This window comes from Triticum aestivum, chromosome 7B (genome assembly GCF_018294505.1).
Source record: "Triticum aestivum cultivar Chinese Spring chromosome 7B, IWGSC CS RefSeq v2.1, whole genome shotgun sequence".
NCBI lineage: Eukaryota > Viridiplantae > Streptophyta > Magnoliopsida > Poales > Poaceae > Triticum > Triticum aestivum.
The window spans coordinates 433,682,239-433,699,287 of NC_057813.1; the positions used below are offsets into that span (position 1 = coordinate 433,682,239).

Consider the following 17,049-nt stretch of genomic DNA (forward strand, 5'->3'; position numbering starts at 1 on the left):
CGAGAGTGGCACTCGGCAAAGTTGGCCCTCGGCCTGTTCTACTGGTCCCACATGTCAGGGTTCGACACATGTCAGCCTTCTATTGGGTGAGTTTGCCAAGAGTGGCACTCGGCAAAGAAGGCCCTCGGCATGTTCGCCTGGTCCCATCTGTCAGGAGCTGACACGTGTCAATCTGCTACTGGCTCTCTTTGCCGAGAGTGGCACTCGGCAAAGAAGACCCTCGGCATGTTCGCCCGGCCCCACCTGTCAGGAGCTGACACGTGTCAGCCTTCTATTGGGTGAGTTTGCCAAGAGTGGCACTCGGCAAAGAAGGCCCTCGGCATGTTCGACTGGTCCCACCTGTCAGGAGCTGACACGTGTCAGTCTGCTACTGGCTCTCTTTGCCGAGAGTGGCACTCGGCAAAGAAGGCCCTCGGCATGTTCGCCTGGTCCCACCTGTCAGGAGCTGACACGTGTCAGTCTGCTACTGGCTCTCTTTGCCGAGAATGGCACTCGGCAAAGAAGGCCCTCGACCTGCTTCCCTGGTCCCACGTGTCAGGAACCACCGTCCCCGTCTGCTATCCGTTAGCTACTTTATTTTGTCGGGTGGTACTGTTTGGCTCTCGACAACGTCTTTGCCAAGTGCCCGTGTTCTGACTCTCGGCAAATTTCTGTTTGCCGAAGAGGTGTACGCCGGGTGTCTTTTGCCGAGGGTGACACTCGGCAAAGACTTTGCCGGCGGTTTTCGGCCCTTTCCCGAGTGTTTTTGGCACTCGGTATACATCAGAATTCCAGTAGTGACACCCTATGAATCTATATTCACCACGATCATTATTATGAAGTCGTGAAATTTCGACTAACAAAAATCTACACTCATAAGCCTAAGCTGAAACTAGTTGCGTAAAGTATCAGTATTTTTCTAATATTTGCAGATAACCCCGACAACCTGTGTAACAGAATTAGTGGCGGGAAGAAAGCTAAGCTAACAGACGGGAAGGATAAGCAAGCAGTCCATGGCCACAGGAGTCGGAAGCCATCAGCGCACCAGCCATGCAACAACCGCAGCTGCAGCCCCGCCTCCGCGCGCGCGCTTTCCTCCACGCCACCGTCAAGCTCAGCCCGAGGAGGAACCCGTTCCTCCTGCGCCGTCCCGCCGCGTCCGCCGGCGGCGCCGTCGCGGGCGTCCAGCTGACTGTGTCGGACTCCGAGCTGTCGTCCCGGGGCTTCGCGGTGCGGCGCACCGCGGAGGGCCTTGACGTGGCGGCGCTGAACGAGGTGTTCGCGCGCGTGGGGTTCCCTCGGCGGCAGGAGGAGCGGCTCCGGCGCGCGCTGGAGCACAGCGAGGTGGCGTGGCTGGCGTCGGAGGCGACGGGGCGCCCCGTGGCGTTCGCGCGCGCGGCCGGCGACGGGGTGTTCAACGCGGTGGTGTGGGACGTGGTGGTGGAGCCGTCGTGCCAGGGCCTCGGGCTCGGCCGCGCCGTCATGGAGCGCCTCGTGGCGGAGCTCCGGCGCAAGGGCGTCGGCAACATCGTGCTCTACGCGGAGCCCAGGGTGGTCGGGTTCTACCGCCCGCTGGGATTCGCCATGGACCCCGACGGCATCCGGGGCATGGCATACTACCGCAGCAAGCAAAACCAGAAGCAACAGTGATCTATACTGCCATCATCATTCATCCATGCATCTCTGCTTTGCATTTCTTTCTTTCTTTCTTTCTTTCTTTTTCGTTTGTTCTGCCAGCTGATGGGATGGAGACAGATCGGAAATGTTGAAATTGATCGATACACTTGACACTGCTGCATTGCAGAGTACATGAGTATATGAGATGGATCATGGAACTGACCATCTGAATTTCTCTCTTGTTTGCTTGCTTCCCGCTGGAAATCGAAAATGTTCAAATTGATTAACCAATACACTTACATAGTTACATTCCACAGTGATCGACGAACAATTGATTGACGAACACCTTACACCAGAAGAGAAAGAACACAGGAGTAAGTATATGACATGGCGCAATTCACTCATGAGCATGACCAAATCAAAGTAAAGTAGAGAAAGCACAATCAAGACCGGAATGGATTCGGAAGCATCGAGCGACCTCGGTCGGTGATGATGGCACGTAGGTAGCCTAGCGTTGCCTGCGGATTGCGCAGGCGGAGAGGAGGACGAGGAGGATGAAGACGAGGACGGCGAGGAAGGAGGCGACGACGGCGCCGCTGGTGCGCTGGCAGAAGCCGTGGAACTGCATGCAGATGGGAACCCAGTTGGCGCGCCGGCTCCCTTCGTGCGCCACGTACACGATGGCCGCCGCCGCAGACGCAGCCGCGGTCACCAGCACCACCATCACCGTGTCGCAGACGAGCAGCAGCAGCCTGACGCCGGTCGCCTTTGGCCGGATGATCCCGACGATGGAGAAGGGGAGGGACAGCACCAGGTACCCCGCCGCGACGGCGTTGGCGACCATGAAGAAGGTGAAGGCCGGGAAGTCGTCGAACCTGGCACGGAACTGGAAGAACTCGGTGAAGACGGAGAGCGTTTCGTCGGAGGTGCCCGTGGAGATGGCAGCCGCGAGCGTGGGCCCGAAGGCCACCACCCTGAGCAGCAGGTCCACGAAGGCCATGCAGCGACGGAAGCCCTCGGCGCCGCTGCGCAGGATGAACGGCACGCCGCCGCCGGACTTGCGCTGCTGCTGCTGCACCGGCGCGGTTGCGGCTCCTGACGGTGGCGCAGCCATAGCCGGGGCCTTGCTGGTGGTGTCGTCCATGTGGATGACAGTGGCCTCGTTGGTGCTGCTCATGTTGGCTACGATGGCGAGCTGCTCTGCTCAGCTGCTAGGTGCTTCCTGCTTGTCTGGGAGATTGAGATGAAGATTGTTTGCTGCGTAGAGATCATGCCGCAGTGCAGCATATATGCACACAGGCAGCATGCAGATCAGGTGCAGAGGTAATGGAATAGTTGGAGGAATGATTGATCGAAGAGCTTGATGGTGAAGAAGTTGAGAGGGGTGTAGTTAGTGTGGTTGGGTTTGCAGGAGTGGTTGCTTAGGTTGCTGGATTTTGCTTTTCGAACTGCTCTGCATTTCACCGATGCCGGAATAGGAGTAGAGGACACGACCGGGAGCAGTTCAACGAAAAAAAAAAAGAGGCGTATAGATATTCTCACACATATTTTAGCAAAAATAAATAAATAGAGAGAGGCAAAAGTTCAAACAAGGTGGCTGGCATCGCAAGCATGTACTCCCTCCGTTCAGCGTATAAAATTTGGGTGTGTCTATAACTCAGTCGACTGAGACTTAACGAAGTCTTAGTCGAGTGACGTCAGCGTGTTTTTTTTGCTACAAGCGGCACGGCTAGATGCTACAAACGGCGACGAAAAATGTTGCGATGGTATTGCAAGCAACAACAACAAATGCTATAACCGTTCTAACTAAAATGCTACAACCGTCAATGAAGAATGTTGCAACCGATGAGATGACGTGCTACAACAGAGGAGGGATGACATGCTTCAACCAACAAAACGAATGTTACAACCGGTATAAAAAAATGTTGCATACGGTCAAAAAAATGTTGCATAGTTGATTGAGACTTCGTTAAATCTCAGTCGACTGATTTCTAGCAGGCTCGATAAAATTTATCTCAAGTCAAATTATAAAGTTTGACCAACTTTATAAAAAATATCAACATTCACAAATCATAATACGAAATCAATAACTTTAGATGCATCATGAAATTAAATTCCATACTATATAACTTCAGTATTGTAAGAATGTTCATATTTTTTAATATAAATTTGGTCCAAGTTTGCATAGTTTAACTTCGAACAAATCTAACGCGGAGTAAAAAAAATCGAAATACTAACATCCACACGTGTGGACGTTCGCATCTCGCCCACACGCATGGATCAATGTCGGTTTGAGTTTGCACGAATCTTGGCATGTTTTGCCAGATTTTTTATGCCACATAGGATTGGGCTGGTGTGTGGGCATTCATCGGATCGCTCACACGTCTGTATCCACACGCGGAGGTGCTGGTGTGTGGGCTTCAGCAGTTCACCCACACGCCAGTTTTCAATGCATGCAGAGGGGCTGGTGTGTGGGCGTTTATCAGTTCGCCCACACGCTCGTCTCCTCTTCCACACCCAAAGCTATCATTTGCCATGTGTTTTGCAGGGTACATGGCAACTGCCCTAGTATGCTTGTAAGCAGATGCCAACTCTCTCTTTTACCCAAACATGTTTTTTGCCATGTCTTTTTGTAGTGCTACATGGCAACTGTCTAGTGTTTAGTAGATGGCAACTCCTAAAGATACCACCGCGCCCACACGCTCGTCTCCTCTCCCACACACAAAGCTGTCAGTTGCCATGTGTTTTGCAGGGTACATGGCAACTGCCCCTAGTGTGCTTGTAAGCAGATGACAACTCTCTCTTTACCCGAACATGTTATTTTTCCATGTCTTTTTATTGTGCTACATGGCAATTGTCTAGTGTTAGTAGGTGGCAACTCCTAAAGTTTTCAAATCATGGCAACTGTAGTAGACTAGACCATACGTGGCAACAACTGCAGTTGTCCAAAAATGGCATCTGACACTTGACCTGAGATGGCAACTGCAGTTGAGCAGCCATGGCAACTGTAGTTGTCTGACATGGCAACTGTAGTTCAGCAGCATGTCAACTGCAGTTAAACGAACATGGAAGAGGGTCCGAACCATGGCAACTGCGGAGACGCGTAGTGACTGTCACGCGGGGCGTACGGGACCATGAGATAGGAGGCCTGACGTACGAACGTGTGAGCGTTATCTATTTTGCCCACACGTAGGCGTGTGGAAAGGACCGTGAGGCAAAAAAAGAGACGTGTGAGTATTACTTGTTTTGCCCACATGTAGACGTGTGGGCTGGTTCTCTTAGACACCACACAAAACGTGTGGCCAGATTCCTTAACGCCCACATGTATGGACATTATCGGCGTCCAAAATAAATGACGAGTATTACAACTGAGTAAGCTAAGAGCGTGTTCGATACCCTTCACGCAAAAGAATCCAACCATAATATGCCCAATAGTATTTTCGGACATCTTATATTAAATTCTTAAATCAATATAAAGACATGCAAACGAAATAACCTATGTACTACATGATCCATCTAGCTACTCGTGGTTGGAGATGTCGACGATCTCCGTACCCGGTTCCGGCAGCATGGGCGGCAGTTGCAGCTCCGCCTCCTCCAATGCCTCCAGCTGCTCCGCTTCGGCCTCCTCCGCCTCTATCTTCGCATCTAGTTCGGCGAAGAGTGCATCGGACGCCGTCTGCTCCTGCCGGAGGAACGCCCGGTTGACCTCTACATAGGCCTCATTCTGGATGGACTCCAAGATGGCCTGCTGCTCCGCCATCTCCTTCGATTGGGCGACGATGAACTCCACCTCTGCCTGCTTTGGTTCCAGCTGCTCTGACTCTCCGCCTCCTCTACCTCCATCGGAGCCAGCTCCTCTGCCTCCTCTTCCCCCGACTACTCCTCCTCCTCTGGCTCCGGCGAGTCCGGAGGCAACCTGGCAGCGATGTGGGCGGCGCGCGCGGCTTGTCTCGCCCGGATCTCCTACTGGATCTTGTACCGGCGCTCTGGCGTGAGCATTGCATAGTAGGTGATCTTCCTCCAGACCATGGTGGAGCGCCGGAGCGACAGACTCAGACTGGCGGCGCGAAGAGGATGGGAGGCGGATGGGCTCGGGTTGCGGGATGTCGCCCGGCCTAAATAGGGGCATATCCGGACACTCCCATATCTGTCCCATATTTGGGTTGGATATGAGGGATGCCGGTCAGCCCGGGTGTTTAAGTCCCGTTTGAGGAGGCTGTCTGGTCGAAAAATCAGGCATTTCCTATTTAGCGCTGCAGGCGCCGGTTATAGATATTTCCGCAAACCGGCGTCTGCAGCGACGCTAGCTGGGCTCGGCCCAATTACCAGTTCTTCCCCCTGTTTTGAAACTCAAAAAAGGAAATCAAAGGAAATAGCGCTTAGTGAGGAATTGAATCAAAGACCTCTCCGTCGATAGCCGACTCGACGGACCACTACACCAACGCCTGACTCGTGAATTAGAACTCCTTTCCGTCTTTTAATACATACATGAAATTTCGTCTATGTTTTCTGTGTTTTTTCTCCTTTTTTTTTGTTTTCTTTTTTTCTTAAATGCGCGAAATGTTTACAAATAGATGATATTTTCTTTTTCTAATTCATGAACATTTTTGTTAAATCTGATGAACTTTATTCCAAATCCGATGAACTTTTTTCAAATTGGATGAACTCTTTTTCCAAACTCGATGAACTATTTTCTAAACTCAATGAACTCTTTTCAAATTCGATGAACTCTTTTCCAAACTTTTTTCAAATTTGATGAACTTTTTTCCAAATCCGATGAACTTTTTTCAAATTTGATGAACTTTTTTTCCAAATACTATGAACTTTTTTTAAATCTGATGAACTTTTTTCCAAATCCGATGAACTTTTTTCAAATTCGATGAACTCTTTTCCAAACTCGATGAACTATTTTCCAAATTCGATGAACTTTTGTCAAATTTGATAAACTTTTTTCAAATCCGATGAACTTTTTTCCAAATCCGATGAACTTTTTTCAAATCCGATGAACTTTTCTTGAAAAAATAGTTACTTTTTTTCAATTTCGATGAATGTTTTTCAAATTCGATGAACTATTTTCAAGTTTGATGAACATTAAATGAAAATCCATTATTTTTTTTCAATTTTGATGAACGTTTTTCAAAACCAATAATTTTTTTTTCAAATGTGATGAACCTTATTTGGTAATATGTGAACATGTTTGCAAATAATTAGAAAATAAAACACTACAGTGTAATGAGTAGTAAATTGCGCGTCTAGTTTCCATTCTTTAAAAACATTGCGCTGTGATTATTCACAAGCAGGAGGCTGGTCTAGTGGTTAGCCTTTCTTCTCTTCGGCGGCGCTGAAGGCACGCAATAGGAGCTCCCGAAAAATCGTGACCGGGCGGACCGCCCGGGTGTTTGAGGCCGGTTTGGGGCGACCGGCTGTAAATCTAATCCTGGCGAGCAGGGAAGGCCTGGCATGCTCTAACGTACGCTCGTTGCGGCTGCTTCCACAACACCCAGGATGTAAGCAGAGCACAAAAGATTCAGATCCACAGACGTTACTGCTTCCAAAACATCCATCCATAGCTGACAATTGGCTCAAGAGCAAAAGAAGATAAAAGAAAGCATACTCTGTTCAGTGTTCACATCTTTTCCAGAAAGGGAGGTACTATACATCAGTAATAATTTCGATTAACCAGTGCACCGAGCAACTCTTAACTAGTGCCACAACATACCCAAAGAAGCACAAACGACATTTCATACTGTACACACAGACCCGGTTTTTGTACAAACATTTCATATCGACTTGTATAAGCAAAAACAATCTACCCGAGAACTCAACTTTGAATCTGTTGACCAAAACATAAGGCTTTCGCTCTGGAAGCTGAGCCGAACTTGGAACATCATGTATGGTGTCGAGCTACTGTTTTATGATCTGCACGATGGAAGGGATAGGCCTCCGCAGAAAGCCGCAATGATCAGGTAAAGTAGCAGCACAATGACCGCTGTCAACACCGCTCTGCAACAAACACAAAACAAGAAACATCTCAGAAGCTGCCAAACAGGTTTAACTGACATATACTCCCTCATTTCTAAATATAAGACCTTTTAGAGATTTCAATACGGGCTACATACGTATGTATATAGACGTATTTTAGATCGTAGATTCACTCATTTTGCTCTGTATGTAGTTCGCATTGGAATGTCTAAAAAGCCTTATATTTAGGAACGGAGGGAGTACAAGTCAACAGAAATAAAACTCTGGTGGTGTTATAGAGAGCCATTGGTTGGCTACTTGGCTGCACTTGCCAATAGTATCCACTAATCACAAGATTTCCTAGTCAGAACAGGGGTTTCTGCGATTTCAGTCATGACACACCACACTAACTTAAGCCATTAAACTAGAGAGTTAGAGGATGTTTGGATGAGGGGTATTTTTTTTTACAGAGCTGTAGAATTTACTTCAAATTACAAAAGCTCCTCTAAAGTTACCCCTTACCCGAACAGTGTAATTTACTCTATCTGTATAATTTAGCCATATTTTCTGTAAGCAAAGCACATATCTTGCATTTCTCATAAAACTTGCTTATGTTCAGAAATGACAGTTTCCAGCAAGACTGAATCCGGGGACATGGAAAACTACAACTGGCTGGAATCTGGTTATGCAGATAACAGATCTGGAGGTGCTTTGTGGTATCAATAGGGACTTGCACACTGTAAAAATACTTTTTAGAAAAACTTTCAATGGCCATGCTACTGATCCATAATTGGCAGCTAGTGTACTCGAAAGTTAACAAGAAGAAAACGAAAAAATTACTGAAGATGGAGATGTGTAGCACTTACAGAAGCTTGACATTCTTCATCCAGAGAGCTCTCCGAAGCCTCTTGGATTGCTTGCGGAAGTGAAAGCCACTATCCTGCATTGTGGAGGTCTTGTCTACAAGAAGCGAGATGCGGTCGCCTCTGTCAAGAATCTTCTCTATGTTGTCAACCATGACGGTGTGTATCTGCAGGTTTTTTGCAAGCATAAGCACTGTAAGCCCAGCACTGCTAACTAAGAAGATACGACAGAAATGTCCCAAATGCAAGCATCTCATGGTACTCGCCTCGCTGACTTCGCCCCGGAGGCGGTTGAGCGTGTCGGCGCTGGGGTTACTGGAGAAGAACTCCATTTGCTGGTGGAGCACCCTGGCAAACTCGTCGTTCATGGCATAGGCCAGCGCGGAATGGGCGACCCTGCCATAGTTCTTCATGAACCTCATCTGGATGTCCTCGAGATAAATGAAGGGAACTCTCCCTGCATCATGAACGAATGGCATGGTAAAGTGTTAACAACGAGCAGGATAGTTACAGATAAAGTACTAGATGCTGGCAAGGCATGATGATGATCTATAATTGGTTTGCTTCAGTACACAAAACTGAAAGAACTGTCCATGATGAACCGAGCATGCAATTCTATCCCAACATCTCAGATCACGTCATGTTTGCGGCACATCCCGCTGAGAGGAGAAGCCGAATCTAACAAGAGCTTCCTCAATTCAGCAAAACTGACTAACTAGAGGCCGAAGTGAAGGGGGTTTTTTGAACGAAGTGAAGGGGGTGAGAAGGGGGTTAGCAGTACTGACGTCCGAAGGTGTCGTTGGCCATGCAGAGGAAGGTGAGGCCGTCGGCGGGGGAGCGGAGGACGTGGAAGATGTAGCGGTCCTGCGCGAAGCAGAGGCGCGCCTCGGCCTCGGAGGGGAGCTTCTCGAGGATGCGACGGGCGACGGCGCCGGCGTTGCCCGAGACGGCGGCGAACTCGGCCAGCACGACCGTGCCCCGCGCCACGAGCGCGTACACGATCGCCATCCTCCTCCTCCTCCTCGGTCCCGAGGGGCGGGCGTGGTGGGAATCGAAATTGGAACTGGAGTCGGGAAGCGGAGGCGGCCTGAGCTGATCTGATCTGACCTGACCTTGGGTCCAGGAAGACGGAGGGAGGGAGGCGTGTAGTATAACTGATTGGGAGGAGAGGTGCGATGGATGTGGGGGTTTCGAGCGGCGCCGTGCCGTACTGCCGTCGACTACCGTTTTCTATTCTACAATTCACGGTTTTCTCCGCCCCATTTTCTTTCTTTTTCCTTCCTCGCTCTCACGCCAACTCCCACCACGCGACCCATCTTGTCCGGGTGCGTTCATTTAAGATAAAATGGACGAATAGCGCGGCCCAACGCGCGGCCTCAAACGGACAAAATGTTCGGAATCCGTCCGTTTTTGACCCATCTTCGGCCCAAAGTTGCGCTCGGTTTGAGGTGAAACAGACGCGCGCGGACGGCCGCGACGCACGCCCTTGTCCCCCCGTGGCCAGTCTGTCAGGGACACTAGCAGTCCCTCCCTCCCAACGCTTCGACTCTCTCTCTCCCGCCCCGTCCCGCCGCTGGCGCCGCCGCTATTCTCCGGCCGCCTCCTCACCGCGCAGCCCCCGGTCGTCCATACCAAACCACGTGGCCGCCATCACGCCCGCGCTTTCGCCGTTTTCGCCGTAGTTTTGGCCGTCGATCGGAGGAGGTTTGGCTGTCGCCATCTTTGCCGGTGGCAGAGGAGACACGACCGCCGGCGACGTATCACGGCGGCCGCGACAGCTTCAGACGGCTCCAGAGCGGCCAATAGCCGGCCGGCAACCACCCCTGCTGCGTCGAGGTGATCATCGCGGCCTCTTCGCCACCACGACCGCAAGGTGTTCGACATTTTGCCCACAAAGGTATGGACAGTGGAAACGAGTTCTTCTTCCACCACTTCCTTTGTTCATCGGACGATTCATCGTCGGATGATGAAGATCTTGTGGTGGCTGCACTGGTCCTTCACAACCACATTCAACGGCAGCTTCCTCGGTACAGGGGGTTAGTCCCTGGCCGTGCTCCCAACCTGAACCGCAACAGGGAGAGAGGTCACGCCCTGCTCTATGCAGATTACTTTTCCAACAAACCGCTCTTCAAGCCGGATAAATTCTGACGCTGTTTTCGAATGGGAAGGCATGTGTTCAATCGTATCCGAGAGGGAGTGGTTGCTCATGACCCATACTTCGAGTGCAAGACGGATGCCCTTGTCAAGCTTGGGTTCTCCTCTTACCAGAAATGCACTGCGGCTGTCCGCATGCTTGCCTATGGAATTCCAGGCGATCTGGTGAATGAGTACGTGCATATGAGCGAGACAACATGTCTGATGTCAATGTACAAGTTCTGTCAGGCTGTAATCGAGGTGTTTGGTCCAGAGTACTTGAGGCAGCCAACTGTCGCTGATACAGAGAGATTGTTGGCGACCAACGCAGCTAGAGGCTTTCCAGGCATGCTTGGCAGCATAGATTGTATGCACTAGGAGTGGAAGAACTGTCCATTTGCTTGGCAGGGCCAGTACAAGGGGCATGTAGGCGAGTGCAGTGTCATATTAGAAGCGGTGGCATCGCAGGATCTCTGGATATGGTATTCTTTCTTCGGCATGGCAGGTTCTCACAATGATATCAACACGATGCAACGTTCTCCAGTCTTCGCGAGGCTTACTGAAGGCCGCTCCCCACTTGTCAACTTTGAGATCAACGGCCACCAGTACAACAAAGGATACTATCTAGCTACAGGAAGTGACGTTGAATTTTCGTTTGAGAGAGACATGGATAGCTATGAGAGAATGTTGTATGGTGATGTTTCTTCCAAGCGAGTGTGTATGGGTAGAGTGGAGACGGTGCAAGATGGGTATGGGGTCATTACTCATGTGACTAAGGAAACAGAGGGAAAAGACGAGGCTTCTACGGAGCAGAGGAGGGAGTCAGTTGGGGATGATGGCACATCGGCGGCCTCCAGAGAGGAGGTCCGCCGAGCCAAATGAAAATCCTAGGCTGGAACTGTCGTGGCATGCTCTCCCCCACGGCAGTTCGCGAGCTCTTGGATTTACAAGGGCGCATCAAGGCGGATTTGATTTTTCTTTCTGAGTCTCATTTGAATAAATGTAAAGCCGATGAGCTGCGTAGTGTTCTAAGTTTTGAGTCGATGTTTGTAGCTGAGTGTGATGGTCGGGCCGGTGGCCTTGTTTTATTTTATAATGAGATGAATAAAGTCGTCTTGAACTATGTGTCCACTAATTTCATTGATGTTTTGTTTATGAATGAGGAAACTGTACAATGGCGGTTTACGGGTTTTTATGGTCATCCGAATTGGAGTGAACATAATTTGTCTTGGGATGATATTCACAATTTACATAATAAGGGCGATCACCCTTGGGTTATTTTGGAGGATTTCAATGAAATTTTACTCTCCTCTGAGAAAGAGGGCGGTAACGCGAGACCAAATGCAATGATGAGAGATTTCCGTAATTGTTTGGGAGAATGTGGGCTGGCAGATATGGGTTATATTGGTGATCTCTTCACCTGGAGGAGAGGCGAAGTTAGGGAAAGACTTGACCGGGCAGTTTGTAATGTGGACTGGGCAAATAAATTTCCACGTGCTGCAGTCATAAACGAAGAGCATGTGCACTCTGACCATCGCCCACTAGTTTTGGACACAAATTATTATGATGGAAATATATTCAATCAATCACAGGGTCGAACGAAACAATTCGAAGCCAGATGGCTAAAAGAAGAGACAGTGGGAGAAATTGTCTGTATAACCTGGGATAAAGCGAATAGTTTGGGTATTGGACCAAATCTTGCTCAACGTACCAGGGCGGTGAAGGCGGATTTGCATATTTGGGATCGTGACACTCTTAAAGGACCAAGAAAAAGAATTAATAAACTTAAAAAAGAGTTGGAAAAATTGCGAAGGGGTCCTATTAATGTGGATACACAAGGGCGACAAAAGGAAATCCTTATCCTTATTGAAAACATTTTGGAACAAGAGGAGATTTATTGGCTACAGCGTGGGCGTGCAAATTGGTTGATGCATGGTGATCGTAACACCGCATTTTTCCACAATGCGGCATCGGCCAGAAAGAGAAGAAATCAGATTAAGAAATTACTTGATGAAAATGGTGTTTGGGTGCAACGAACAGAGATGAAGGATCATATTAAGAGGTACTTTGCGAATCTGTTTACCTCAGAAGTAACCCAACCGAACCAGGACGTTCTTTCGCTTATCCCAAGGAAAATAACGGAAGAAATGAATAATGCTCTTCTTGCCCCTTATACAAATGACGAAGTTCGAAAAGCCCTATTCGAGATTGGGGATTTAAAAGCGCCAGGTCCCGATGGCCTTCATGCTATTTTTTATAAAAGATTCTGGCCTATGTTGGGAGATGATCTGATTGAAGAGGTTCTCAAGGCGGTGAATACTTGCTCCATTCCAGAGGGATGGAATGACACTGCGATTGTAATTATCCCAAAGGTTAATGCTTCGGAAAAGGTAACTCAATTTAGACCAATTAGCTTGTGCAACGTGGTGTATAAGGTAATTTCAAAGATGATTGCTTCCCGTTTGAAGATAATCCTAACAAATATTATCATCCCAACTCAAAGCACTTTTGTGCCTGGAAGAATGATTACAGATAATATATTAGTGGCTTACGAGTGTTTTCATACAATAAAGAAAAAGAGGGTTGGTAAAGAGGGTCTATGTGCCATCAAATTAGAAATGCAAAAGGCATACGATAAAGTGGAATGGGTCTTTTTAAAGGAGATTATGTTAAAATTGGGATTTGATAAGAAATGGGTGAATTTAATTATGCAATGTGTTTCTTCTATGGAGTATCGAGTTCGTTTCAATGCCGAGGAAACTGAGAGTTTTAAACCCACTAGAGGATTGAGGCAGGGAGACCCCCTCTCTCCCTACTTATTCTTATTATGCACGGAGGGTCTTACTGCCCTTTTAGCGAAAGCAGAGGAGAATGGAAGTATTTCAGGCATAAAGGTATGCAGAGATGCTCCACCGATTTCCAATCTTCTCTTTGCGGATGACTCTTTGATACTTATACGAGCAAATGCTATGAATGCGGAGGCGTTAAAATCAGTTTTGGATTCTTACTGTGCCGCCTCAGGACAGATGGTGGGTGTTGAAAAATCTAGCATATTTTTTAGTCCAAACACAAAAGTAGAAGAAAAGGCACAAATTTGTACAATTCTGAATATTATGACTGAAGCCCTAAATGATAAATATTTGGGTTTACCTGCCAATGTGGGCATGGATAAAAGTGATTGTTTTCAATTCATGATTGACCGAGTTATTATGAGAATTAATGGATGGAAGGAAAAATTGTTATCATCTGGAGGGAAAGAAGTTTTGCTCAAATCTGTTGTTCAAGCTATACCTACCTATGCTATGTTCGTCTTTAAAATTCTTAAAAAAATGTAAAGGAATCATTGACGCGATGTCGCATTTTTGGTGGGGTGACGAGGACAATCAGAAGAGAATGCACTAGATGGCATGGTGGAAGATGTGTGTACCAAAAAATCAAGGAGGCATGGGCTTTCGAGACATACATTGTTTCAACTTGACTTTGTTAGCCAAACAAGCATGGCGTCTTATTGATAAACCGGAGTCTTTATGTGCCACTATCTTGAGAACTAAGTATTTCCCTGATGGCGACTTGATGAGTGCAAGTTTAAAGAAAAGTTCGTCCTTTACTTGGCAAAGCATTTTGGCGGGAGTTAACTCACTGAAAAATGGTTATATCTGGCGAGTTGGAAATGGTCAGAAAATTGATATTTGGAGAGATGCATGGATTCCCCACAATACAGATAGGAAAATTATCACCCCTAGAAGAGGGCAACCCTTGTCAAAGGTAGCTGATCTCATTGATCCAGTTATGAATTGTTGGGACCAAGATTTGGTGAGACAAACTTTGTGGCCGATTGATGTTCAAAGAGTCCTCGCCATTCCCCTTCCTATGCATACCATGGAAGACTTCATTGCATGGAGTTTTACGAAAAATGGTTTGTTCACTGTTCGCTCTGCCTATTTGGAGGAATGGAACCAGCAACATGGAAAGAAGTTGCAGTATACAAACGGCATGGGTAGAATCAATGTCAACCCTATTTGGGGGAAGATTTGGAAATTGTCTTGTCCGGCAAAGGTAAAAATCTTTATTTGGCGTACGTTACATGGTACACTCCCATGTGGCGTTACACTGGCCAATAGACACATCAAGGTCACGCCTATATGCCCCTCATGCACAAATGAACAGGAAGACACGAAACACGTATTGTTCCTCTGTCAGAAGGCAAAAGAGGTTTGGAAAAAACTGGGGTTGTGGGGAGTGATTAAAGAAGCATGTGTTGTTGATAGGGCAGGAGAAGCAATCCTTGAATTTTTACATCTGAAGCCAGAAAATGAAATAGCTACTCTAGGAATCCAGAATGTACGTGAACTAATAGCTATAACCGCTTGGTATTTATGGTGGGATAGACGTAGGCTGGTTCATGAAGGTAAGGCTCAAAACACACAACTATCCTCCATGGGGATTAGGGCAATAACAACAAACTATGTAAATGTCCATTCCCCGAATGCATCTATTAAAAAAGGAGGATGGAGCAAGCCTCCTATGGGACTTGTTAAGCTAAATACTGATGCTTCGTTTGAACATGATCGGCTTAGTGGTACAGCTGGGGCTGTTCTCAGAGATGATAAAGGAAGATTTATTGCCGGCGGAAACTGGAAGTTTGACTGGTGTGCAGATGTTGTGACAGCGGAAGTTTTGGCCCTATGGTTTGGATTATTACTTGCACAGAGGCCGGGATGCAATCGCCTAGATGTCAACTCAGACAATATTGAAGTCATCAACACAATGAAGAATGGAGGACAATCAGCGGGAGCGGCGGCGGCGGTTTTTGATGATTGCTATTTTTTGGCTTGTGATTTTTCTCTTACTAGGTTTGAGCATTGTAATAGAGAGGCAAATAGGGTGGCTCATGAACTAGCTAGATTAGCGAAAATTTCCGTAACAAATGAATATTTTGAGGATCCCATGGATGAAATTGTACCTCTTCTTATGGACGATGTAACTGTTATTTGCAATTAATAAAGCTAACGATTTATTTAAAAAAAAGGATACTATCTAGCTGATGGTATATATCCTCAGTGGTCAACTTTTGTGAAGACAATCTCGAAGCCCCAAGGTGAGAAGAGAAAGAGATTTGCCCAAATGCAAGAGAGTGTTAGAAAGGACGTGGAACGTGCTTTTGGTGTGCTTCAATCCCGATGGGGCATCGTTCGATACCATGCACTGTCATGGGATGAAAGGAAGTTTTGGGAGGTGATGACTGCTTGTGTGATCATGCACAACATGATCGTCGAGGACGAGCATGATGATAGTATTTTTGACCAAGGATTTGATTTTCAAGGTGACAATGTTGAGCCCCTGCACCAAGAACCGGCCATGTTTGATGAGTTCTGTCAGTTCCATCGTGAGCTGCGTGATTGGCACACTCATAAGGCTCTTCAAAATGACTTGGTTGAGCACGTGTGGGAGCATGTTGGCAATTGATAGATGTATTGGTTCGTTTTATGTTCATTCAAGGCAATTTCGATTTGGTTGTAAAACTATCTTTATTAGAGACAATTTTGGTTGGGTTGTAAAACTATTTTAATTTTTAAATAATTAATATTTAGACATGCAAACTTGTTTTCATATGAAAATATGGGCATTTTTAGGCCCTGGCGGACGAGATGGGGCAAACGGATGCGGCCGCGCGCTGGGCGCACGGCCACCGCATCCCAAGACAGGCCCGGACACGACCCCATTGCCCTACTCAAACGGACAGAATCCAGACAAAATAGACATCCATTTGGGATCGCGCGGGGAAGTTGGCCTCACGACTTGCTTTGTACTTTCATGCCCATGTTGTGTTGTATGTTTGCTTGTTAGCCCTAAAATGTAAGGTGTTGGTGAAAATAAATTGGTTTTTTCTTAAGCATTTGCGCTTATTTTGATAGTGCATATGTTTACTTAGCCACCTCTGATACTGAAATAGGCACCGTGGAGCAAAACCCGGTTTAGAGTGTCAGTTGATTTATCAGTGATGCTTATTTTGTGATGGAAGGAGTACATAGTTTTACGAGGACTGAAAGTCAAAAACCGAGCCACCTTGTATTTAACACATTTGTTGTTGGCCTCCCCTAAAAAAATGTTGTTGGCCTATTGCTTGCTTAAAAAAAAAAATCTTAGTCTAGGTTTTTTCTTCGATTAAACATAGTCAAGAGTTGAATACACATTGTTCTACTATGGTCGTGGAAGCACCGCAAATTGGAGTAAGCAGACCACACCAAATTTTGTTACGATTATGAGGCAAGCAGCCGTCAGACGTGTCATGTGGGTAGTGACACCACACGGTAGGTGTGGTCAGCCCTTCATGTTGATGAGTATATCTCTATAATTACTAAGCTCCCATGAAATAGAGCCCTCTGGTTGATCGTGGACTATGGTCAAACAGTAGACCCCACCAAAGTTGGTTTTCTAGCCAATGATTACTAGGTGGCAAGTGGCAACGTAGTAGTAGAAGCGAAAGTAAAAC

General features: G+C 47.3%; 3 protein-coding genes across 3 annotated transcripts; 1 reads left to right on the forward strand and 2 right to left on the reverse strand.

Moving 5' to 3' along the window:
* Positions 1-939: 939 nt before the first annotated feature.
* On the forward strand, positions 940-1,836 carry LOC123162459 (serotonin N-acetyltransferase 2, chloroplastic). Its single transcript, XM_044580240.1, has one exon. The coding sequence runs from the start codon at positions 1,030-1,032 to the stop codon at positions 1,627-1,629; it is 600 nt and encodes a 199-aa protein (XP_044436175.1). The 5' UTR covers positions 940-1,029; the 3' UTR covers positions 1,630-1,836.
* A 20-nt stretch (positions 1,837-1,856) lies between these two features.
* LOC123162458 (casparian strip membrane protein 2-like) lies at positions 1,857-3,069 on the reverse strand. Its single transcript, XM_044580239.1, has one exon. It carries the CDS (start codon positions 2,771-2,773, stop codon positions 2,105-2,107), a length of 669 nt encoding a protein of 222 aa, XP_044436174.1. The 5' UTR covers positions 2,774-3,069; the 3' UTR covers positions 1,857-2,104.
* Positions 3,070-7,198: 4,129 nt separating this feature from the next.
* LOC123160695 (vesicle-associated membrane protein 714) lies at positions 7,199-9,624 on the reverse strand. The gene is made up of 4 exons (XM_044578541.1): positions 9,209-9,624; positions 8,690-8,880; positions 8,427-8,590; positions 7,199-7,602 (listed from the first exon to the last, which is right to left on the reverse strand). Exons 1-4 carry the CDS (start codon positions 9,429-9,431, stop codon positions 7,512-7,514), a joined length of 669 nt encoding a protein of 222 aa, XP_044434476.1. The 5' UTR covers positions 9,432-9,624; the 3' UTR covers positions 7,199-7,511.
* Positions 9,625-17,049: the final 7,425 nt, after the last annotated feature.

Bases quoted from the DNA above. Each gene is read 5' to 3' on its own strand.
- LOC123162459 (XM_044580240.1), top strand. From the start codon at position 1,030: ATGCAACAACCGCAGCTGCAGCCCCGCCTCCGCGCGCGCGCTTTCCTC.
- LOC123162458 (XM_044580239.1), bottom strand. From the start codon at position 2,773: ATGAGCAGCACCAACGAGGCCACTGTCATCCACATGGACGACACCACC.
- LOC123160695 (XM_044578541.1), bottom strand. From the start codon at position 9,431: ATGGCGATCGTGTACGCGCTCGTGGCGCGGGGCACGGTCGTGCTGGCC. The intron at 8,881-9,208 runs GTCAGTACTGCT...TTCATGATGCAG, and splicing joins GGCCAACGACACCTTCGGAC to GGAGAGTTCCCTTCATTTAT. The intron at 8,591-8,689 runs GCGAGTACCATG...AAAAACCTGCAG, and splicing joins TCCGGGGCGAAGTCAGCGAG to ATACACACCGTCATGGTTGA.